The sequence below is a fragment of the Chelonoidis abingdonii genome, chromosome 6, assembly GCF_003597395.2.
Source record: "Chelonoidis abingdonii isolate Lonesome George chromosome 6, CheloAbing_2.0, whole genome shotgun sequence".
NCBI classification, from domain to species: domain Eukaryota; kingdom Metazoa; phylum Chordata; order Testudines; family Testudinidae; genus Chelonoidis; species Chelonoidis abingdonii.
In genome coordinates this window covers 29,908,283-29,934,282 of record NC_133774.1, presented here as the reverse complement: position 1 = coordinate 29,934,282, position 26,000 = coordinate 29,908,283, and the positions used below count along the sequence as shown (strand labels likewise).

Below are 26,000 nucleotides of genomic sequence, written 5' to 3'. Positions count from 1 at the left end.
TTACCTGGCCGTAAGGGCGGTGGCGAATCGACTGCTGTTGCTTCCCCGTCAACTGCACTTCCGTCTTTCGTGAGCTGGAGTTCTGAAGTTGACGGGTAGTGCGTTCGGGGATTGATTTATCTGCGTCTAGATGAGATGTGATAAATCGATCCCTGATAGATCGATCTCTACCCGCCAGTGCGGCGGGTAGTGAAGACCTGCCCTAAGGCCCACCAGAAGCTATTGAAAAGAGTGGCATCAAACCTCAGCCTTCATGCAGAGGAAGTGTAGGAGCCCTTGGACCTCCTTTTTAACGTCCTGTCCATCTCGGTACCGGGCAGGGTGGCCTTGCCACTCCACAAAGGGGTGATGAAAATTTCAAATACCTTGCGCAAACCCTGCCCTCATTGTCCCCCATCTTTAAGAGAATGGAACGCAAGTATTTTGTGCCTATGAAAGGACATGAATACCTGTACACCCACCCTGCTCCTAACTCCCTGGTGATTGAGTTGGAACTTGCAGGCGGATCACTTGATCACTTCCTTCAGCACGAGTGGTCTCTTCACCCAGAGGTGGTGCACAGACTTTTCCAAAAGTTGGGAACTCCCCAGGTGGACCTGTTCGTGACTCGGCAGAACCATTGCTGTTCCCGGTTCTGCTCTAGGGGGACCGGGACAGAGCGCTATTTCTAATGCCTTCCTCCTGTCCTACTCAGGCCAGTTTCTCTATGCCTTCCCGCTGATTGACAAGGTCCTGAAAAAGATAAAGACAGACAGGGCCCTTCTGATTGCCCCAGCGTGGCCCAGGCAACATTTGTATGGGACCCTGATGGTCACCCTGCCGTGCCCATTACTGTTTTGCCTGGACCTGCTCTCGCAGATCAGGGCCGCCTCCTCCACCCCAACCTAGTGGCGCTCCACCTCACAGCGTGGCTGCTCAGTGGTTAGGCTGGGAGGAAAGGACGTCCTTGGAAGGGGTTCAGCGCATCCTCTTGGAAAGCGGACGACCCTCCACATGCCAGCCTACTTTGCAAAGTTGTCTCAGTTTTCCCAGTGGGTGGCTGAGCGTGATTGCCCTGATCCAGTTCATTTGGACTGCCTCTTTCACCTTAGAGCCCAGGGCCTGGCGTCCTCATCTGTCAAGGTGCACTTGGCGGCCATATCAGCCTTCCACCCACTGGTGCAGGGCCACACAGTATTCTCCCATGCCATGACTGGCCAATTCCTTAAGCAATTGGATCGTCTCTTCCCATACGTTAGGCCTCCTATCCCGCCGTGGGACCTGAACTTGGTTCTGGCCCAGCAGACGGGCTACATGCTCCTGGTTGCACCTCTTGTGGAAGGTAGCCTTCCTGGCAGCAATCACGTCGGAACTCAGGGCCTTGACCTCTGAGCCCCCATATACAGTGTTCCAGCTCCACCCACATCTTTCGTTCCTCCCGAAGGTGATCTCCGCCTACCACATGGGTCAGGACATTTTCCTGCTGGTCCTCTGCCCCTTGCGTCCAGTGAGGAGCGCTGCCTCCACACTCTGGATGTGAGACAGACTCTGGCTTTTTACCTGTCTCTTGTTTATTTGTCCTAAACAGCAAGTATTAAATAAACTACACCAGCATCAATCAAATCCAATTTTAACTGGAATTTTAAAGAAATCATAAGTTCCTATCTGACTTGAGTCATCCAGGGAGTCTTACAAACACAAACTGAACAGTATAAGAGTTATTGCCACTTCTCACCATTCAGTACAGTATTTAATTTATCCACCATCAGTGTTTATTATCTATCTGAAGTCTCTTTTTGGAAAAAACTCTTGGCTTAGTTCTCCACAGTCTTGCACTTTGTGTAGTTACTGACACCTGTGTAAAGTGTGTAAAATGTTGCTATTCTAATTTGGTAATTTAGTGACTATACATTGTGCAGGGTAACAAAAATTGTTAGTGGCATGTCAGAGTTTAAATTTGACAAGAAACTTCAAAAACTTGGATTATTTATCCTGGAAAAGAAAACATGGTGAGCAAGCTAAGTGACATTTTCAAAATTATGAAGAACATATAGAAAACGTATCAATCTTTCCTTTTTATCTTGTCACATAATATGAGAGCTGCGAAGTACTCAGTGAAACTAGGGCTGTAATTTAAGAAATAATAAAGGGAATATTTCTAAAGTAGTATATTGTCAACCTGTGAAATTTTCTACAGAATGTTGTGAAGACAAATGCAAGATAATTTTATGGTCAAAAATGAAAAATAATTCTCATGTTTCTTGTGATCACCCAAGGTGAAACTGATCACTTTTCAAGTCAGCAGAAAATTCTGCCCTTTCCTTACCCTCGTGTACAACATTGCACAATTTGTTATATATGTATCATGAGGTGGTGTAGGGGATATCTCTTGAGACATCAGGTACTGATAATGCTTGAGGCAGACTAGACAACAAGATGGACAACTTTTCTGTTGCATAAACATGTTTAGTAACCAGTGGTTTTTTTAGATACACAACGTGTTCATGTTTTTGAGATTGGGATCTGGCCATCAAAGAAAATGTTAGTTCTGATGACATTGGTTGAGTCAGCATTTTGTTTTGATATTGAACAGAAACAGTATTTTATAGGAATAAAGAAAAATATTAATGTTACTGTTAGTTTTCTTTCCAGGACTAAGCCTGGCCTTTGAACATAGGTGCCAGATTTGGTTAATTACAGCATATCAAGGAGTATAGCCTGTGTACTTGCTTAATATGCTTGGGAACGTAGGTTCAAAGGTCCCACTAGTCCAGTATCCTGACACTTAGCAGCCAGCACTTGATGCTGCAGAGGAAGATATAAGCAGTTGTTGGATAATCTACTCCCCACACAGGTCACATCCTGTTGTCTGACAGAGATTGTCTTAAACCCTGAAGCACAAAGTTTAATATCCCTTCTAAAATTTGTTATAATTAATTATGATAACTATATATAATCTTGATATCCATATAAATATCCCCAACCTTTTTTAATCTTGTTAAATTATTGGACTTAATGACTTCCTGTGACAATGAGTTTCACAGTTTAATCACCAATTGTGTGCAAAAGAATTTTATCAGTTTTAAATTTCCCACCATTTAAATTAATTTAAATGTCCTTTTATTCTTGTGTTATCAGAGAGGAAGAACAGAAGTTTCTGAATTACCTTCTCTAGACCATTCATTATTTTATATACGTTTATCATGTCTTCTCTTATTTGCTTCCTTTTTAAGATAAATAATCCCAGTCTTTTCAATCTGCCTTCATATCAGAGTTTTTCCAGAGTCATTCTCATCACTCTTCTTCTGAACTGTCTTCTAGTTCTGCAGTATCCTTTTTGAAATGGGATAAGCAGTAGTTCAGACAATATTCCAAATGAGGCTGCACCACTGATTTATATAAAGGCATCATAATATGCTATAATATCAGTCACTATCCTATATCTTATACATCCTAACATCTTGTTATCTTTTTCACCATTCCCTGCCAATGGGAGCTGTGGGAAGTGGCGGCCAGGCCCACACCGCTTCCCGCAGCTCCCATTGGAACAGTGAACTGCAGCCACTGGGAGCTGCAGGTGGCCATGCAAATGTAAACAAATGGCCTGGTGGCCTGCCAGTAGCTTGTCCTGAAGGGCCGCATGCACCCGCAGGCTGCAGGTTGCCCACCACTGTAAGAAAGTTAATAAAATCTCTTTTTGAAACTTTCTCCTTATCTTGAGGATTTGGTTTGGTCTTGATCTTCTCAGTTATAACTTTGTTTTCATCTTGGAAAGTGCCATAGGAAAGACAAAGGTTCAGAGAAGTGTGAAACGTTATTTTACAGATCAATACTTTTGAGAGGCAATGTGGTTTAATAGTATGAGCATGGGGTTGGAAGTAAGGAACTTCTCAGTTCTAGTCTTTTCGCTCATTGACTCATGGTGTGTCCTTGAGCAAGTAACTTAATCTCTCTGTTTCTTGATCTGTAAAATAGAGGTAAAAAGGTATTTTGAGGCTTAATTTGTGAATGTTGGTACAGCACTTTGCAAATATGAAGTGTTATTAAAATACTAATAATTTGTTCATGAAACTAAGCTATATCACAAAGCAAGCCATTAACCACACCAGCCTGAGCATTACAGCTTTTGGTATCTCAATTTTTCAACTACCCATGAAATGTGCAATGGCCTAGTAAGGTACTCCCTGGTAGAGTTTACTGTGAATAGAGCATGTTTAAAATATTACAGAAAGAAAGTTAGTAACATTAGCAGTGGTCTGCGAAAAACAGAAGATTTTATCTATACTACAGTGTCACAAAGATAACAAATATGGAGGGTTAATATCTAAAACAATAGATAGTATCAAACTTATTAGGAAATCATGATATCAATAGTTTGTTTTGTTACCTTTTTTGGTGTAGAATAATTTTGCATAACGTATGCTTCACACAGTAGTGTATAGTTGACCTTGTAGAAGTTAGATCGGGGTGATTTTTCTGTTTATTTACATGTCAAGGTCCAAATTAAGTCCTCTGAAAAGGATTAGGGGGATCATTATAGATTAGCAGCTGAACCTGAGCTAGCAGTGTGATGCTGTAACAAAATTGGGTAACACAGTTCTTTGACATATGACAGCTGTCTCACCAGAGTCCAGTTCTGGTTTCCATATATTATAAAAGAACAAGATCATTTGTGATCTGAAAAACATGCCTTTCAATGAGAGACTAAAGGAATTTAATCTTTTCAGTTTATTGAAGAGAAGGTTGAGAGGAACTTGATCAGGTCTGTAACTACCAGCAGAGAGAGACGTTAACTGAACCGAGAGGGCTCTTTAATCTGTAAGGGTTGTATTGGATCCAATGGGTAGAAGTCAGCAAAGATCAAACTGGAAATAAGATATTAATTACTCTTACAGTTAAAAACATATAATTGCAATGGATCACAAAGGGAAGTGATAAATTCTCTTTTACATGGAATCTTTAAATCAAAATTGACTATATTTCTTAAATGCATGCGACAGGTTGTTAGGCTCGATGCAGAAATCACTGGATAAAATCTATGTTCTCAAGGTGGTCAGACTGGTTTTAAAAATTTTGTAAATCTTTGGGGATGCTAATATTTTACTGGTTTCAGAGTAGCAGCTGTGTTAGTCTGTATCCGCAAAAAGAACAAGAGTACTTGTGGCACCTTTGAGACTAACAAATTTATTTAAGCATAAGCTTTCGTGGACTACAGCCCACTTCATCAGATGCATAGAATGGAACATATAGTAAGAAGATGTATATACACATACAGATAACATGAAAAGGTGGAAGTTGCCATACCAACTTTAAGAGGCTAATTAATTAAGATGAGCTATTATCAGTAGGAGGAAAAAAAACTGTAGTGATAATCAAAATGGCTCGTTTCAGACAGTTTGACAAGAAGGTGTGAGGATACTTAACGTGGGGAAATAGATTCATTTTTTAAATTAATTAGCTTCTTAAGGGTTAATATTTTACTGCAACCTCATTGAAAGGAACCAGTCAGCATAGCTTTGGATAATCTGAGCCTAATTTTCAAAGATCAAGCATATAGAAATAGCCATGCATATAGAAATATATGTAGTTACTGCGAATCCTCAAATGGCTTAGTAAAAGAAATTTAGGCAAACACATGGTGATTGTTTATAAGAAGTGCATAAATATATGTCTGACTTTTGAGAAAATAGCTTATTGTTATACTGATAATACATTGGGGGTAGTACCACTGGAAAAAAAATCAAAGCTGTGGAAGGCTTTTTTTGAAAAACTAGAGGGATTATCAGCCAAAGGAGTATGTTAAATTTAAACACAAAAAGGTATTCTCCACAGATTGGTTTTTCTTGACATCTTTATAGCTTCTAGCTAAATATGAGAACAGTAATGATGTCTCTGATGTTAACTAATAACTTTAACCTGAATTGTTTTCCCCTCTTCTAAGGAAACTATTTTATGAAAAAATATACCCTTTAGAAGTTAAAATAAAAAACTCTTTGTGAAAAATAAAAGCCACAAAGATGTGTGTATGTCATTAGACCTACATGATGTGTATGTATGTAATTTACAGATTTTGAAAACTAGATTGCTTGAACTGAAATAAAAATACCTGCTAGTTTTTATTATCCTGCCATGGCACTTAGACCACACACCTATAGTTAGTTCAAATAAGTTTGAAAGCAATTAGTTGCTTTCTGTAAAACAATTATAATACTCTCACAGGAGAATGAGGATATGATTAATTTGTTCCAAATAAAAATATATGTACATTTTCTTTCATTTTCTACTATATGTATGACTCATTTACCTACAAATAGTATTTTCTTTGAGGAGGTTTTCCTGTTTAAAACTTTTTTTATGCACTAGGATCCTCTCCTTTTATTTGTGTTAGGCAGGACTAGATAAAAAGTAGATTCGTTATAGCTGGTGCTTGCTCATACCTGCCTCTGAATAAGAAATACAGATATGTCTTAATTACAACAACGGTTTTGTATTTTTTCTAGCTCTTCTCTGAGTTACAAGGGAGACATTGTTGCCCAGTGTTTAGAACACTGGACTGGGACTCAGAGGTGTAGGTTCTGTTCCTTGCTCTGTGATTGGTCTGCTTGGTGCCTTTGGGCAAGTCATTTCATTCTATGACTCAGTTTTCCCATATGTAAAAATGGAGCTAATGGTACTGAACTTTGTAAGGCATTGAGATGTACTGAGAAAAGCACTGTATAAAAACTAGGTGGTGATGGTGATATTATTATTATTCATTATTTTTATTATCGTCATCATCATCAACACATACAATGTAATTCTGAAATTCAGTGTTTTATTTGGGAAATTTGCCAAAGTTTCATCGAGTTCATATAAGCTGAAACTTGAACTCATAACTCTAGGGAATGGGATGGATAAAACTGGATTAATTTCATTCAACCCAGATTACAGTTTGACTTGCTCTGTGAAAGGAAGGCTTGTGAATAAATCTATATGATTTCCAGCACAAAAATGTCAAGTTGAAGTTAAAATTGAAAACATATATCAAGGTTGCAAGTGGTCTTAGTACAATTTACCTTTGAAAAATGTAAGCAAATAAAAAAATGAAACCCCTCTAATGTTTGAAACCCAGGACATAGAGTAAAGTTTGCACTTTTCTAATAGGGCACCTGAACTACCTTAACTTTGCCTGTGTGGAGATGCTAGTCTATCATCTTCACTTTTCTGTATGTAGAGTATTATTTGGGGTATGCACCACTGAACATTGATTGCGTGTCTCTGATGTTAAGTGATCTTAATAATCTTTGTTCTTTTGATGTAAGCATTATAATTTCAGCCTATGAAGTTTGTATATGAAGGATTGACTGCTGCATGGAGTTGTAGAGATTGATGCTGCGAGGTACTGAGCACTTATATGAGTTAGAGTCCTTGGCCCTTTGCTACGTCTGTCCTAGCGAAGGAATGGTGGAGGAATGGTGAATGATTCCCTTCAGCATGCTATTTGTGTAATTGAAAAGTGGTAACATTTTTCTAAGTACTGTGTATAACCATTGAAAAGAGCCACATTGAGACAAGGGTTTCTAGATTTTGTGGTCACAGAGAATTATACTCTTTGTTAATTATGGATAAGGTAATATCTGGTTTTGTTATTTTCAGGACAGAGTTTTAAGGTGCCTTGTTTGAGAAGTGCAGTTCCTTGATTTCTAACATTTGAATGAAAATAAAGAAGCCGTCCAAAATGATCTTGGAAAATGTTATGGAGTTTGGGATACAATCCAAACAAGTCAGGGTTTTTTCCAGCTCTTACCCTGTACCCCTGGGTGCCTCACACTGCTTTGCCACTGTAGCTCCCAGTCTGGGATGCTCAGAGTCAGCAACAAGCATGCGGGTCACACCCTGAGTGTCTGCGTACTATGCAACCAGGCCTGGTTCACCAACTCTGACCTCAACAGCGTGTCTGCAGCCCACAACCCCATGCTGGCTTCCACCAGCCTTGTTTCAGCCAGAAAGCTGACCCCAACACACTCCCAGTCCCAAATTTTCCCCCAAACCATGTGCTCTTCAACATCCAGCCCTCTTCTGGACAGTTCAGAGAAATAATAAGATTCTTTTGAAGAGAGAAAAGAACATCACAGCTTATTAACTTAATGGGGATAAAATACTATTTACATTTTTAGGGTAAACCACCAATCCTGAACCACAGAATTAAGATTTAAAACAGCCAACAAATTCAGTTTGTCTCCTCACCCATCTTTTTTCCTATCCACTTCTATCATTCATTCTGGTCAGATGCAGTGTCATTACTTTAGTTTCTTGTTTTACAATTGTCACATAGTTCCCTACAGAGTTCTGTTGGACCTTAGCTTGCTTCCAAACATGCTTTTCATTTCCACATGCCGCTGTTACACTAGCAGTAATGCCGCTTGCCTTATCTTCCTTGCCAACATGTCTCGTGATTAAGGCTACATTTTAGTTACAGGTATTTTTAATAAAAGTCATGGGCAGTAAACAAAAATTCATGGCCTGTGACCTGTCCACGACTTCTACTATATACTCCTGACTAAATCTTGTGGGAGCTGCCTGGGGGTGGAGGGCAGTGTGTGAGCCACAGGCCATGGCACATGGTCTGGGACCCCTGCTGGTGCTGGGAGTTGATGGGTCCTGCACCAGCAGGCTCTCTACCTGGCTTTGCCCCTCCCCGGAAGTGGCGACATTCCCCTCACCCAGCTCCTAGGTGGAGGCATGACCAGGCCGCTCTGTGCACTGCCTCTGCCCAGAGTGGTGGCTTCACAGGAGCCACGGCCAGTGGGAGCTGCAGGGGCAGTGCCTGCAGGCAGAGGCAGCGTGCAGAGCTGCTTGGCCATGCCTCTGCCTACGAGCTGAGCGAGGGAGATGTCACCGCTTCTGGGAAGCCCCCCAGGTAAGTGCTGCCCAGAGCTTACCTCACCTCATCCCGTCCCCTAACCCCCTGCCCCCTCCAACATCCAAACTCTGCTGCTGCTGGGGGGTAGGGGAAGGGCCAAGACTGCCCCAGGACTGCCTGGTGCGACTGGCGCAGAGGCTGCCTGAGCTGCCCCTGGGCCAGGCACGCCGGCCGCTGCAGAAGTCATGGAGGTTCTGTGACCTCTGTGAAAAAATCCGCAGCCTTACTCATGATTGAACCAAGGGGTTTCCATGCTTATCTAATCCTTGTTGCTATTTAACTTTCATATTGTGATACTGCTGTGCTAGACATTGTACAAACATATAGCAAATGACAGTCCCTGCCCCAGAGTGTTGACAGTCTAAAAGACATCTTGCTATCCCGGCTGATATTGCCAGCAATTGTGATATTTTCCGAAATGTGGGCACTTGTCTGCTAAGAATGAACTGAGGTCATAAATACTAAGTTGGTTGTTTAACTTTGAGAAAATGTGAAAACACATTGAAAAATCCCTTTGGCTTATATTTAACTTGAATTCTAAACATAGTTGTTAGCCATTTTCATCTGTAAACTTTTTTAAAAGGATAATTATAGCTAAAGCACCAGTGACAATTATAGTTTAAGATTGCCCAGGGTGTTTCCATTATAACCTGTTTTCAGTCACTCATAAAGTTCTGAAATCTTCATCTATTGGGCTGAAATCTTCCAGACCTGGTCCCTGCCAGAGTGTGGTTTTTTTTTTTGTTCTTTTTTTTTTTAAAGAAAGATAGGATTAAAAAAACCTGAAAGCTGTTTTGAATATGAAAAAGTGTGTGTGTGTGTGTGTGTGTGTGTGTGTGTGTGTGTGTGTGTAAAATTTTTCCAGTTTTATACATATTATATAAAAAGTTGCGGTATATATATCTTGTGACTAATTTTAATAACTCTAGCACCTAAGCAGTTGAGTTAAAAGCTGAAATTTATCAGAGAGAAAGCTCTCCTTGAGGACAAGTGCCTTTGAATACAGTGGAAAAAATAATTATGATTTGATCACTTTATGTGCATTTCAAAATTACATTTAACAGGCACAATAGTTTATTGGTGTAAAAATGTGATATTTTTAACACTGACCCATGAGAAAGGTAGGCTGCACTGTGCATGCATGTATACATGGCTAATTTGGCTGTATATTTAAAATAAATAGATTCATCCAGTTAAAGTTTACACAGCATAGGCCTGATCAAAACTCATAGAAGTCAATGGAAAGACTCCCATTGACTTAAGTGGGCAGTGGATCAGGATATGTATGAACCAGTTGGAGAAAATTGTTGATGCCCGCGACCCAACAGAGCTGGGGATGAGGGGCTCGGGGTGTGGGAGGGGCTCAGGGCTGGGTCAGAGGCTGTGTGGTGGGGCCAGGAATGAGGAGTTCTGGGTGTGGGAGGGGTAGATTTTTCAGCGATGGGATCAGAGAATATGTGAAGCCCTATCCAACAGGACTTCCTAGTATTTTTCTCAGGCATTGTCTAAATTAGAAAAAGTGCACTGGTGTAATGAGATTAATTTAAATTCTCTTGCGTTACACCGGTGGAAACCCCGAATGTAAACACACTTAAATCAGTTTAAAATCTTAAATATATCAGTTAAACTTGTTATACTTGAGTAATAAAAATAAAGCCTTAGCCTTTTTCATTTTCAGTCTGCTTCTTTCCATGTTCCCTATTGGAGGACAACTTAATGGCTAGCAGTCAAATATTTTCCCAGTCATGTTGATGACTGAATCTTTAAATTTTAAGATCACAAGTCAGTGCTCCGGTTTGCACAGAATATTCTATTATATTTGAAATTAAAGAAGGATAATTTGATTTGCTTTTTAATATGATCTTTTAAAAAAATAGAGTATGATTAAATGCAATGTAGTGATTATACATTGAGTGTCTCTCTAGTTGCAGTAGAAAAAATAAAATGGATAGCTCAAATTTCAGTAGGCTTCTTAGACTGGAAAGAATTTTAAAAGGAAATATATGTTGAGTGATCTGATGCAGATTGCATTTTTTTTCTAAAAGAGATTACCTACTATTTAATACCAAATCAAGGGACAGAGAAAAAGGATGGTTTTGAAATTGAGGAATTGGACTGAGATTCAGGAGATCTGATTCTAGTTCTCAGCTCTGCCAAGGGCTTACTCTGGGACCTGTGGCAAGTCACTGAGATTTTCAGAAGTGCCCTGCACCCACAATCAGGGTCAGATTTTCAAGAGAGCTCATCTTTTAGGCATCAAAATAAGTAGTAATTTTTTCCAAATAAGCCCAGCGTGTTGAGTGCTGAGCTGTTTTGAAACTCCGGACATAAATGGGAGCTGTTGAGTTCAGAGCACTTGTAAAAAATCTGGCTCCAGATATCAGGCCTGAGCACTTGAAAACCTACCTCTTAATCTCTCGGTGCCTCAGTTTTCCCATCTGTAAAATGGAGGTAATAGTTCCCTATATCGTGGGGTGTTTTGAGAGTAAATTTATTAATATTTGTAAGATGCTCCAAAACTTTGGTGATGAGGGTGATATGAATTGAAATACCCAGTCTAAACCATTCATAAACATAGTGAGAACATAATATTGTTTTAACAACTACAGGTACTGGGAAGCTGTTCACAAATGGGATGAAGCACTTCAGTTAACTCCGGAAGATGCTACACTTTATGAGATGAAATCACAGGTAACTCATGAAAATTCTTTGTCAATTTAGAAATGCAAGGTTTATGGTAGTCTTAAACAGAATATGCCTAAAACCCTGCCACTACTTGTGTATGTAAAAGGAGAACGCAACTGGACGTGGGCCACTGAATTTAAGAAATATTGCTTGTTATAGGCTCAGAGATAGATCTCTCTCTCCTCTTTCAGCATAACAGGGAATCTTCTAGAGGTTAGAGTATTTTTACTCTTGCCAAGCGTGCCATGATAACGTCTCTGTCCAGGTATGAATTTGACCAATGTCTAAATGTAAACTTTAAATTGATACAGGGCTGTTTTGGAGGGTTAAGGCTCCAGCAACCACCAACACTGCACTGAAACCTTGATAAGTAATGTCCCTTTTCTGTCCAAGTGGCTAGTCAAATTTTGGGGCCATGGCAACTTCCCAGTTAGAAGTAGAAATTGATGGAGTCTGGTATTCTCTTTGATGCAACCTTGTTTATTTACAAGGAATGTACGAAGCCCTGCGTCTCCAAACACCATAGGGACTAAGAACAAAAGGAGCAGTTTCTTAGTTTATAGCTTGAGACCATTTAGCCAACAGACCCAAAGCTCTCTAGTTTTTCCCAATGTCACGCTGTGCTCACAGGCTACTTCTTGGTTTTCTTGTTTTGTTGCTTCTGCCTCTTGCTTTGTTATTGTCTCTTCTTAGTTTCTGCGTGTTCAGTCACACACCTGCACCTGTACACACACCTAGTTGCAATACCAAGTGCCCTCTGCCCCAAACACACATGGTGCTGGCTTCTGGCAGACTGTATTAGTCCATGTTTTAGGTGTGGCTCCTTCACTGTCTCATACAACTACCTTAAATAAAGGACGTATTCATACACCAGTTTGAACTAGGTTGTAACTCAGCCCATAATAAAGTTTCACCCAGTTAGTAACAGTATCAGCTGTATGGACTAAGAAAACTGCTGACCTCACAGCGACTTACTTTTTGTATGGCTTCAGTGGCGAAGTTACTGGACACCGTTATTTTATGCATGTCCATATGCTTGTGTCCCCTTCTTGCCTAAGTAGAAAAATAAGATTTTCCATCTTTTTGTAACATACTTTGAGTGGATTTTTGAATTGGAAATGAGGAGCCAGTTAGAGGGAGAGAAGACAAGATGTGTGGGTTCAACATCCTATCACCTCGTTCTGCTTTTCATTTAAGCTTTTGTTATGCCATTCTCTGTTTTTCATTTAAGATGTTTTAGGTTTTTTTCCTGTTCACATAGTTGATTTGCTGCTTTTTGCTCCTTACCTTTTAAAACAATGTTAACTGTCAAACTGCTTCAGAATGTAGGCATACCACGGCAGAACATACCTGTTGTGATGCCAAATATATCAGATATGTTCTAGTATTTCACTATTTCACAAAATGACTGCAGCCCAGCAGGTGAGGTGGAGGACCTGGATAAACAATGTTAAATGTTTACACAAACCAAACCCTAGTATTTGACTGATTCCCTAGTTTGGCAGCAGCAGTATGTTCTCCTCTCTCCACTTAGGCTTTCTCCCTGGCCTTTTCAAAAGATACATATTCCTACTTTCCAATGGTGTGCAGGGAAGGCAATTAACAGTCACAATGGCCTGTGTGTGCCTGGGGTATATTTCCGAGGGAGACATTCTGCTTTCTCTCAGACCAGTTGTATTAATACTTTGGGTGCATACTTGCTCTTAGCAGAGGCCTTAGTAAAATTTAGGCACCCGTAACCAAAGGTGAATAGTTCTGGTATTATGTTGGAATTGCTGTATTTGTTGACTCTTACTGCCGATTCAGATTTCCAGATGGTATTTCCTTATTGTTTGGGAGTGCATGATGACCAAAAGCCACCTCTCCCCCTCAAATGCAATTTTAGAAATTAAGCATATATAGATCATGTTTTGTCACAGTGCCCTATTGGGATAAGAACCAAAGGGCTGGTGATTGGAGAGGGGAGGGCACCAGCGGGTGGAATGAGACAAAGACAGGAGAGAGAACACTGCATGTAAAAGAGGAAGAAAGTCCACATCAGAAAAGAGAGAGGATTAAAGAGTAAGAGAATGAACAGTTAAAAGGGGAAAAATACTCTGAAGGAAAATGTGGCTATTGAAAAATATGGAAGAAAAAAAAACAGGCTAGTGGGCAGAAAAGAAAAAGGACAAAAAACCCCGTGGTGCTGTAGTAAATTATTTGTTGTTTATTTTATGGAAAATATGCTTTATTCATTGTTAAAATCTGTAATGTTATAAAAAAAAAAGTAAATAAAGGCAAAACTAAAGAAAAACAAAAACCTGAACATTTTGCTAGCATTTGAATGGGGATGTGATGATGATCCCTCTCACCCGCTTTGGATGTTGTCATGTTTTGTTTTTCCTGGGCTGGAGAATGTTTAACTCCTCAAAAATGTGGAAGTTTATTAATAATCAAATGTACAGAGGCCAGTTGTAGTGAAATAACACCAAGATGGCATCCCATTGTGCATAGATACTGAAGGCGTAGTCCTTCTTTAGTTGTGGCTTTATGTTCTTTAGTAGTTTTAAGAAAGACTCTTTACAGCTTTTGTAATTTTTCTTCATGAATTCCTGTGGGTAACGTATCAAATATACTGAATTATTTGGCTCACATCTCTATGCACATTACATGTTACATTAGAAAGGCTCTATTGAAACAAAGGAGTAGGCCTCTAGATTAATTAGAAATGGTCCTTTTATTTCAGTGGAGTAGACATTAGGATCCATTAATAGTTTTCTTTTGAAACCACTGAATGTTTCTAATGAAACACACTCATAATTTGTTTTACATTAATGGATCAAAGAAGTGGATATTCATTTTTCCTTTCACATCAGCCTACAGTTCATAGTCAATTATTTTCATCTTGATTTTATACAACAAATTGCTTCTCTGAAATGCCACTTAACTCTTTGCATTATTCAAAGCCTGTAGGAAGCAAGAAGGGGCACCTACCATACCGTGAAATATACTTAGAGCCAAGTTTACAAAGGTATATATGCACCTAAAAATACAGATAGGCACCTATGGGGATTTATAAAAGCACCTGAGTGAGTGAGAGTCCTAACTCCAATTGATTTTAATAGGAGTTAGGTATCCAACTGGTTTAGGTGCTTTTGTAAATGCCACTAAGTGCCTGTCTGCATCTTTAGGCATCTAAATACCTATGAAAATGTGCCCTTTAGTTCTTCAAGTAAAGCAAATGGCTTAAGATGTGAAAACTGCTTCGGTTCTTGTTTGGACACGAATGCAGGCTGAGCAATTTCTTGAATAAAAGACATCAAGAAGTGGTGTCTGGCCGTGGCATATCAGCCTCTGGCTTTTAGACGTCTTATAGGTTTGAAGCTCTGCCTCCTCTTATTGCTTGAAAAGAGAAGGCATTTTCTGTCTTCTCCTCACTCCCAGAACTTCCTGGGTGCTGAAAAGAAGCACTTCACCACAACTCTATGGATTCCCCTACTCTGTGTTTTAGGTAGGGTTACCATACTTCTGGGTTTTCCCAGACACTGCCTCTTTTTTGAGCCTCTGTCCAGGTGGATTTTTCAAATAAGGAAATGTCCCAATTTTTGCAGAGCAGACACCGCAGCTCAGAAAGAGCCTCTATTGATTTGCTTCCTGACTGGGCCTTCCCCTACATCTGAAGCTGATTGGTCCATTTCTCTGCAGCCAAAGCTGCCCGATCTCTCCCACCCAGGCCCCGGCTCCCAGCCCTGGGGAGGAGGTCCTACAGGGATTCGCTGACTGATGACTGTCGCTGCCTTGAGACTGTGACAGAGAGCAACACTGTCTCCCACCTCCAGTGAGTACCTCTGCTGCAGGTACCCCCTCGAGTTCCCCTGCTGCTCCTCTCAATGTCCTCTTTTTGAGAACCTGAAATAAGATAACCCTAGTTAGGTCGTCCTCCTCCTCCTCTCCGTGCTGCTGCTCTCAACTTTTCCAAGTAATGGCAGCAGCAGGAAACTAAATGATTTGTGACATTTTCATTGCTACATAAAAAGTTCTATATAGCTTCAGAGAAAATAACCAAAGTCTGGTTACTTTAATCTGTTGCTTCTTGGAGCAATCTGTCTGTCTGAGGATATGGCTACACTGCTGATGCTACAGCGTCACAGCTGCAGCTGTGCCAGTGTATTACTTTAGTGTAGACACTTACTATACTGATAGAAGGATTTTCTGTTGCTGTGATAAATCTACCCCCTAAAGACGTTGTGGCTAGGTCGATGGAAGAATTCTTCTGTTGACCTAACTGTGTCTCCAGTGGAAGACAGCATTGCACAGGACATAATTTTTTTCACTGCCTTGAGCAAAGTAGCTTGGTAAATCTAAGGGTATGGCTATACTTGAAACTTGAAAGCGCTGCCGCAGCAGCGCTTTGAAGTGCGAGTGTGGTTGCATTGCCAGCGCTGGGAGAGAGGTCTCCCAGCGCTGCAGGTACTCCACATTCTGATGGAGTTTAGCTTGCAGCCCTGGGAGCCACGCTCTCAGCACTGCGGCACTGTTTACACTGGCGCTTTACAGCACTGTATCTTGCAGTGCCCAGGGGGGTGTTTTTTTCACACCCCTGAGCGAGAAAGTTGCAGCGCTATAAAGCGCCAGTGTAGCCAAGGCCTAAGTTTTAGGTAAATACCAGACCCAAAGAATTATAAAGACATTACTGCATCAGTTTATACTGCATGCAATTTGTGACGTTATTGTAGCAAAGTGAAGACTCACTGGCGCAGCGCCTCCTGCTGATCATCTTGAGAATTAGCTCATCCAGCACTCAGAGCGTCCTCTGCTGACCAAGGTGTCGCTTGCCTCAGCCCCGCCCCCATGTCCCTCCCAGTCCTGGGGCCCTTACTTTGGGGTTCTTCCCCAGCAGTACCCCACCACACTCTGGGTCTCCCCTCCCAGGGGAAGCCCCAACCCTCTCACCCACTTTGCCTCAGTGGCTACTTCCAGTCACCATCTAGCCCCCATTCACTGGGGCAGACTGCAGTCTGTCATGGCCACTCATCATTGGCAAGGAGGTTGGACCAGCTGCCTCTGCTTATCTCTGGGCTGCTGCCTCTGCAACCCCAGTAGCTGTTTTGGCCTTTTAGCCAGGCCCACAGCCTGGGGATTTACCAGGCTGGTGCACCCCTAGCCTTTTCCCCAGCCCCATTCCATTCCCTGTACCCTGAGCTCGTAGGCAGCCAGGTCCTTCTTTCTCCAGAGCAAGAGAGAGACTGCCTCAGCCCCTGGCTCACAGCCCTTTTATAGGGCCAGCTGTGGCCTGACTGGGGCGTGGCCCCAGCTGTGGCTGCTTCCGCAATCAGGCTAGCCTTTTCTCTCTCTTTTCTGTCTCAAGTGCTTGGATGAGTCACACGTAAAGGAGAAGTGCTGCATATGTAAAAACTTTCAGCCATGAACTCTGAAGGAGTGGGATATCCATCTCCAAGCTTTCCTATTGGAGTCAGCCCTTTGCCTGGCATCTGAGCCTTCCCACCAAGAATCAGCGAGCACCTTGACATCGGTGCGTAGTGCACCCCTGGCACCGGGCTCCACCCAGTACCGCTCCACATCTCTGGTGCCTAAGAAGAAGGCACAGGTCCCCAGCACCAGGCAAAAAGGCCCAAGGGTCCTCAGTCAAGGGAATCTAGTTCGGCCCACCCAGCCATTCATGAGTCCGCAGACCCCAGTTTGAGAAATGGTGCTCTAGGAATTATTTTGGGGAAATTCTGTGGTCTGTGTTATAAAGAGTTTAGACTAGTGATGGAATTTTGCAGGCCCATCAGCAGGACTTTTTTTCTATACTAATCTTTATATATTTTATACCACACTCATCACAGTTGTATCTGAGCACCTTTCAATGGTGCATTAAGCAATGTGACTGTACATCTGCCGTATGTTGTTTGTTCTCTCATCTCCACAGAAGGGGAAGCATGTCCAGCAGAGTGTTTTGTTTTGGTAGTATCTCTCTCTTGTTTTTTTAAAATATAAATGTACCTGCTTCTATTTTTTTATATTAGAAGAAGGGTACGGTCAAAGAAATGCATTTTACCCTTGGAGCAGAAAGCATTATGGTTTGTAACAGTCATTAGTTTCTGGGGAAGTTCATTCCATAGTCTCAGCCCAATCCTGGACAAAGTTCTATCTCCCGCAAAGACTTTATGCTTATTGTTGAGAGTTCCCTTGTTCAAGAGGAATGCAGTTGTCAACCACCAACTTTGTCTTGGAGCTTTAGATGATCTTTTAGCTACCCTGGGCTCAGGCCATGGAGCATCTTGAAACTAAGGACCAAGAACTTGAAGTTCATTCTAGATTTATGGGAAGCCAGTGTAGAAAGCGGAGGACAGGTTTGATGTGTTCCCAGTGGCCTGTGTTACTGAGAAGATATGCTGTGGCATTCTGTGGTAGTTGGGATTTCCTAAGTGCAAAAAAGCTTCATGCCCAGTTATATTATATGGCTATAGTCCAACCGAGAGGTAACAAAAGCTTGAGTAACTGAGGCCAGGTCTTCGTCTGGCAGGATGTTTCCTAGTCAAGCAGAGATGGTAGAAAGCATTACTTGCGGATGCTGCTGTGTGAGGAAAGCTCAGCGGCAGTGAGGAACCCCAGAGTACTCATAGACTACAGACTAAATTGACCAATTGTGAATCTTTATCCTGCGGAGACAGCACTGTGGAGGCAAGCTCTTCAAAATATTTTCTTCTGCCCACCAGCATTACCTCTGCCTTGCTCAGGTTCAATTTTAGCCAGCTGTTCTTCATCCAAGAGCTGATCTCATTCAAATACTGGACCATCTTGATAGTACTGGTGGTGATGATGGATATGTGGTGATGATGGATAGAGCTGTGTGTCATCTGCATGTTGCTGGGACTTAAGTCTGTGTTGTCTGACAAAGGCATCCACCTGCATGGAATACTTACAGAGCTGAAACCATAGTTTGTATTTAAAAAGATACTGGCAAGATTAATATATGTGTTTGTAAAGTGTCCTTGCCTATCTTTTTAATACCACTGGAGAAGATTGAAAATTGAAAGAATTTTTTAAAATAACATTTAGTTTTCACCATTTATTTGTTTCCTTCCTGCTTTTCACATTTACTTGCACAGTTGTAACACAACTGTTCAATTTCATTGTGGTGCTCCTAGTTAGGTTTACTTTCTGATCCTCTTGCAATGCATAGTACTGTTGTGATCACATTCAGAACGCTGCAGGCGAATGTTCAAATATAAAAATATTGTTAAAAATTGTAAAGAAATAATTTATCTGTGCGGTTTTCTAAAACCTTTTTAAAAAACAAACCTAAATTTGTTGGCAGCATTCTTATAATACAAGCAAATGGCTAGTACAGATGTCATTTACGGTATGACTTGTGTTAACCAACTTCCAGTAAGCATAACTTTGTGTAATTTGATGCCTTCTGCTTTTAAAGGCACTAATCTGAGCAGTGAAAATCTTGTTTATGCCAAAATTGGAATGTGTAATTCATACCAAAAATATTACTGTTAATATTTAAACGGTATTTTCATAAACTTGGGTAATTTGTTCCAACCCATCATACCAACAGAAATAATAAAGCTGTTATGCAGCTAAATCAGACAATTAATTTAACTGCAGATTTAGAGGAACAATAGTGCATTCACTGAGAAAAGGATCAATTTGTCAGAAAAATTGTTGAGGTTTTAGGAAAACATCTGCCTATCTCATTGTGCAAGTAACACACTACAGAATGTGATTGCTATTTAGAATATTTTGGTATTAGATACAGGGATTCTTTAGAATCACTTTCAAATCTTTTCTTTTCAGGCATGAAAAATAATACCTGTTAAGTATGTTCTCAGGATTGACACAGAAAGAAACCACTTACCTAAATCTTTGCATATCTATAGTCCTCTTAATTAATTAGGTTTGTTGAGGAAATTTTATGTTAATATGTAGCAGCTTCCCAATTTACGTAGTCAGCCTCAAAGTAATGTAAGTATACAGATTTCTTTGTTGTTTAATAAACAGTTTAAATAAATATGCTGTCTAAAGACTGTAGGAATCCATAAATATTTATAGAAAGTAACTGAACAGTCATCTATCTATATTTTCATTAACATATGTTTTATTTTACTGGACAAATATATTTTAAGGCTTTTCGAAGAGACAAAATGAGGTTTAAATGCCCTGATTGTCAGTGAAGGGCATACAGTATGTGCGTACAGAAACCCATCTGGGATGTGTGTAATTGCTTAACTTGGGCTTGATTCAAAGCCCACATAAGTCACTGACAATCTTTGCATTACTCTCAGTTACTCATTGACCCATACAGAATCACATACAGACAGGACATAGAAAATTTTGTAAGTAAACATATGATGCCCTCCTTTGAAATTACAATGCAAAATGTACAAGGAAAGGTTTAATTTTACAGATTTGAGAGAGCTTGCACCATTGTTTCTGGGCCATCTTTTGATCACTCACATGGCCCACTGGGAAGAAGTTCCAAGTGGTGTGGAGAAATCCATGCAAACAACCTTCTTCCAGGATTTTGCAATCATTTTTTTTAGGACCCGTTATATATTAAGTTCATTTTAAATATATTTATCTATCATTGAACTAGGGTCCAATGGAATAATAATAATATTTAGATAGTACTTTATATGTTCAAAGTGTAGTAAAAGGATCTTCATGTATTGTGCAATTTAAAGTTTAGTGATGTTAGTAGAACAACACTAGTTGGGTTGTTTTATTGCTGCTTTGAATTAGAAATCAGAAAGAACAGACATGGAACAATTATTTTATGCATTTAGACCCTGATTTTCAGTTAGCGCTGCAGGGGAAGATACTTGTACCTGATAAAGAATCCCTTGCCATCAGTGCAGTTCCATGCAGACAGAGCACTCTACCTGCCCTGAGCTCATTGCTCCTTTTAAAAGGTAGAAAATTCAAAGTTAGTAAAAAGATATATTTTTTCACACAAAACACATTTAATCTTTGGAACTCATTGCCATAGGAAGTCATTAAGGCCAAAAATTTAATAAGATTCAGAAAGGGATTATACATTTATTTGGATAAATGGATAACAAGAATATATGGAGTTAGGAAGGGATATTAAACTTTATGCTTCAGAGTTTAAATCAGTCTCTTTTGAGCATTTATATGAGATCTAATGTTGGGTGTGGTAGGCAGATTATCCCACATCTGCCCATTGTGGAATTCTTTCTCTGATAGCACGTGGAACTGGCCATTGTTAGAGCCAGGATACTGGTTTACTTGAACTCTGTGAGATCTAATATGTCAATTACTATAGTCCTTTTGGAGTCTTAGTGGGTATTATTAATGTATATATGATATTGACTCTGTGTTCCGCATTCTAAATGCTCTCGTAATAGGTAGTTTTCAATTTTTTATAAATCTGTATTAATGAAATATTATAATGGTCTAATAACACCTTAAACATTACACCTAGTGAAGTAAACAGAATAAATACAAATTTTTATCTGTAAGTATTTATTTTGACCTCTAAAGGCCATATTAAAGTAGAAAAATATAGACGTCAAAGACATTTTTAAAGATCACTTTTAAAACTGGAACATAATGGTAAAGGTTTAGCACCGAAAGAATTTAGGTTAATTGCAGAAAACTAGGTGACAGAAGTAGCAGATAGCTCAAAGCCTTGTGGGACACTAATTAGCTATTACAATGCGAGTCTGCTAAAAACTGCTGAGTACAATTACGAAGAATTTTATTCATCATCACTTTGAAACTGACTTTATGGAACAAGGAATCAGATCAATTTCACTAGACTTGGCATGTGCCCACATGTACTAAAGTGATCCAATCATAACAATACACAGAGCTCATCTAAAGCAGAGGCTTTATTCAGTCACAGTCACAAGAATGTAAGGCTTTAGTAATTCCCAAATAATGTGAGTAAGAAGTAACCAGTCATAATACTTCTTAGATTTGATTGTAAAGCCAACCTCTTGATGAATATTACCATGTTTTAATTAATTTTTACCATAGTTGTGTAATTCCAATCATTTGCCATACTTATAACTTCTTTTAAATTAGAACCATTAAACTTCAGTGCACCGTAGTTCTATGAATCTTCATTAATTTAATGCGTGAAATAGTAAAAGTCCATTGTACTTCTGGGGAGCCATCTACTGGAAATCTTCGAAAAAGATCATGTAATTCTCTAAGGTATTTAAAATGACAAGATAGAAATGTTTGTTTAGACAAGGGGGTCCTCAGACCCTGGAATTTCTACTCCATTTTGTAGAACTTTACTTTTAAACCTTTAAAATTTTATTTAATTTTTGTAATAGATTTAAGAACTTGTACTAATGAAGTGTTTTAATTATAACTGGGAAATGAATCAAACCTGCAGTCAAATTACATATCAGTATGATGAAAGCTTGATTGAGTAGGATAGGCAGATTTCTTCTGCCTTCCAAATGAAATTTGAGAGAGAGGTATGAACCAGCATGTAAAATGAAATTTTTAGGAAAAGCATGTCAGAAAAGAGCTAGAAACTTAGATATCTATGGTAGAAAATCCTTAGAGAAAACTATGAGTTAAGTGTAGGCAATTTGAATCATACTTGGGAATTTTTCAGACATTTTGCGTTGAGCACAACATGGTAGCATGGAGGATTTAAAAATAAGTCTATGATTAGTAAGAAAGTTCTCATTATTGATAGGTTCTGTTGGATCAGTAAGGAAGTGTGATGCAGAGTGGCGTTCATTGTGGGATGAAGTGGAACACAGAGAAATCTGGATATTTGTGTGACTTTACTGGGGGATATTTGGAAGCTTAGATGTATATCCTTGCCGAGAAACTAACTGGACCTAACCGTTTGTTATAGATTAAAAACTAAATTCATTAAAAATCCTCTAATGAGGGTTTAGAGGTAGCTTTTAATGGCATATACACCTCTGCCCCAACATAACGCTGTCCTTGGGAGCCAAAATATCTTCCTGCATTATAGGTGAAATGGCATTGTATCGAACTTGCATTGATCTGCCGGAGTGTACAGCGCCGCCCCCGCCCCCCAAAGCACTGCTTTACCGCGTTATATCTGAATTCATGTTATATCGGGTTGTGTTATATCAGGTTAGAGGTGTACTCCCTTTGTAAAGCATCATGGACATTTGTCTGTAGAAACACTCCTGGCTGCTGCAGGGATTAGCTCTTTCAGGCTGACTCCCTCTTCTTGTGGTTCCTTGGCCAATTATTTCAATCTGTCACTCTGCAGCCCCCTCTTACTCCTCAGGAGCTGCAGTACCTCATCTTCATGGCTTAGCCTTCCAGCCAAGTCACAAGAGTCCTCCCCTTCCAGCGTATTATCACAGTCTTCCACACTGTTCCAGGCAGTCCTTAACTCCATTGCCCTGGCTGGGCCATTCCCTCAGTGTCTAGAACAAACGAACTTGGATGGGCTTCAATTTCACTGCCCAGACTGCGCCACCCACTCAGTGATAGGGGAACCCAAGTCCACCCTCTACTCTGGGTTCCAGTCCAGATCCCTATCTCCAGCAGCAAAGGTAACTTTCCTGCCACTCCCCTGGACTACTTCCTACCTTGCCTATATCCCATGGTTGCATTCTCCACCCTTCTAGCCAAACCCCTTTCTTCTGTGTCTGCTAGACAAAGCCGTCCTTTTGGGTCTAAATCTCTTCTCTCATTCTGGGGTGAGTGATTGTAGGCCTTTTCCCTGTAACCCTCTTTCTGCTACCAAGTCCCTGATCTTATAGAAGCCTACTGTTCCTGCGCAAGTGAGCTTCCCTTAATTAGGGCTCTCTTGTCCACCTAAATATCTCACTTTTCAGCCTAATAGGTTAATTGGGCCATCTGGCCTATGTTAACCCCTTCAGAGTGAGTGTGGGGAGCACACCCCTATACAGGAAGAGACCTCAGTGTAGATGCAAAATGATATTAATAAAAGTGCACCTCTACCTCGATATAACGCTGTCCTCGGGAGCCAAAAAATCTTAATAGTGAAACCGCATAATAATGAAGTGTGAACGTTGCTTGATCCGCCAGGGCGTGCCCCCCCCCCCCCCCCGGAGCACTGCTTTACCACTTTATATCCGAATTCATGTTATATCGGTCGCATTATATCGCGGTAGAGGTGTATTATAGTTGAATATATTTTAAGTCATTACAAGCTTGTTTGCACCTTTACTAAACCTTAAGGTACAGCTACAAGAATGTCATAGTCAGGATGCTTATATATATACCAATACATATATTGATCTAATTATGTTAAAGTTAATCCAAGAAGTATCAGGTTTCTGCTTCTATCTCCCGAGGACAAATAAGCCTCAAGAAGACAGACCACGTAAAACATGAATGCATTAATGTTTTAAGTAGAGGCCTAATTGTAAAAATGAATGTAGGGTATATTATCAGAGCAATACATCTAAGTAAAGTGGGCTCTACCAACCCCCACCTTCTTGCAAGCACACCTGCTTGTGTTCTTAAAAATTTAAGAGAAAAACATATGTGTAGTTGGAGAAGTTTTAAACTTTTGTTTATTTCTTAAATGTTGACATGACAAACAGCTTTTGCAAAGTGCATACTTGCAAATATGTCGGCTAAATACGAAGCTTCTAATGTCAGTGCTGTATAAATGGTAAAATGCTTTATATGCCAACATGGAATCTAGTCATGTTGCTTGACTAATGTAAGAAGCTATTTAAGTATAGAATATTTATATTCATGAAGAATTAGCTAATTACTGGCAGTGCACAAGCAAACCGTCAACCAACTCTGGAAGACAAGAATCATATCTCCAAAGTCAATAACTTTTAATTATATATAAGCTAAAGAGTTTGAAAGTTATTTAATTTAAATTTTTTTTTGATAACTAAAAACTTTTGTATAAAGAACAGAAGTGTTCAGAATTTTTGAAAACAGAATTTCATTTCCTGTCAGACTCTAATAAAATCGAGAGACTATCTCATAAACTGGACTAAATAAAAAGAGTTGAAACTAACTTAAAAATTTATCTGAATCTTTCTTGCCACAAGAAGAGCAAAGGCAACTAATGAAATACTGCATATACATTAAACAGACTGCTTATTCAGGAGCCGAAAGTGTCACCTAACTCAACCCCAAGGGCATGAAGCCAATGAAAAGGATGGCAGCCACCAACTTTGAATCTAAACAAACCTCAAAGGGATGCATTTTCCTATCATTTCATGAAAATAGGAAGAAGGATATAAAAACTCTGAAGTGAGCAGACTTCACACATCCTTGCTACTCTGTCAAACACAGTAGAGCTCTCAAACACAGTACAACACTCCATAAGCAAGCTGCAACAGACAAATAAGAAAAACAGAGAAGACTCAAGAAGAAACTAACCTAAGGAAAACATCCCCAAGACTTCTGCATGGATTAGTGAGAGGGAGCTAACTAAAACACCACCAAAGGATTAGAATTAAAACTCTTGTAATGATTTTGTTGGAATATTGAAATACTGTAATTTAAAAGACGAACATTTTGTCCCGTTAATCACCATGTGGATAGGCCATGTATTCCTGGAGAGGAGACAGGGCTAAATAATACTAAATAGAGAAATAGTGGGATATAATTGGATTTAGGATTCTTAATATTCATAATTAGCCTGTTTTAACACTGCTGCTTCTAAGTAACTAATTTAAATATCTTTGATTTCATTGGATTTAGTTAAAATTCTTATTTTACCCAGCTATAAATTGGTTAGGTTATTATTAATAACTAGATGGATTTCACTGCTCCTTAAATTATCTTTCATATACATAAACGGTTTTAATTATCTAATAAGGTCCTAAAACTGAATTCACAATAATTTTGTGAAATAATATACTTTTGTCTTAATTTACTAAGATAAAAGCAACCCCCAGAAGCGGTTCACTCTCAAGGGTATAATCTCTGTTAATAGGTCTCCACAGAGAGGCATACGAAAGAGATTGTAATGGAAGTAACCAGTTTATCATTTGTGTTCGATCATTTGTGCTGTTTTGTTTAACGTTTTCCTTTCTTTAATGATAAAATAGCCATGGTTAATAATTTTCATCATTTTTGCTTGGTCTTGATCATGGTGTCCCCTAAGGTATGTGAAACAACACCTATATCTAAGTGCTCACATCTTGAATACTGTGTGCAGATGTGGTCACCTCATCGCAAAAAGGATATATGGGAATTGAAAAGGTTCAGAAAAGGGCAACAAAAATTATTAGGGGTATGGAACAGCTGCCATATGAGGAGAGATTAATAAGATTGGGACTTTTCAGCTTGGAAAAGAAATGACTAAGAGAGAATATGCTAGAAGTCTCTAAAATCATGATGGATGTGGAGAAAGTAAATAAGGAAGTGTTATTTACTCCTTCTCAGAACACAAGAACTAGGGCTCCCCATATGAAATTAATAGGCAACAGATTTAAAACAAACAAAAGGAAGTATTTTTTTTCACACA

At 39.7% G+C, this 26,000-nt stretch overlaps 1 protein-coding gene across 2 annotated transcripts in view; it reads left to right on the top strand.

The window, feature by feature from the left end:
• TTC33 (tetratricopeptide repeat domain 33) overlaps window positions 1-26,000 on the top strand; it is a 114,996-nt gene that overhangs the window by 31,531 nt on the left and 57,465 nt on the right. For both annotated transcript variants that reach the window (XM_075066925.1, XM_075066926.1), the window contains exon 3: window positions 11,491-11,572. In XM_075066925.1, the coding sequence (XP_074923026.1) occupies window positions 11,491-11,572 (82 nt within the window). The remainder of the gene's footprint in view (window positions 1-11,490; window positions 11,573-26,000) is intronic.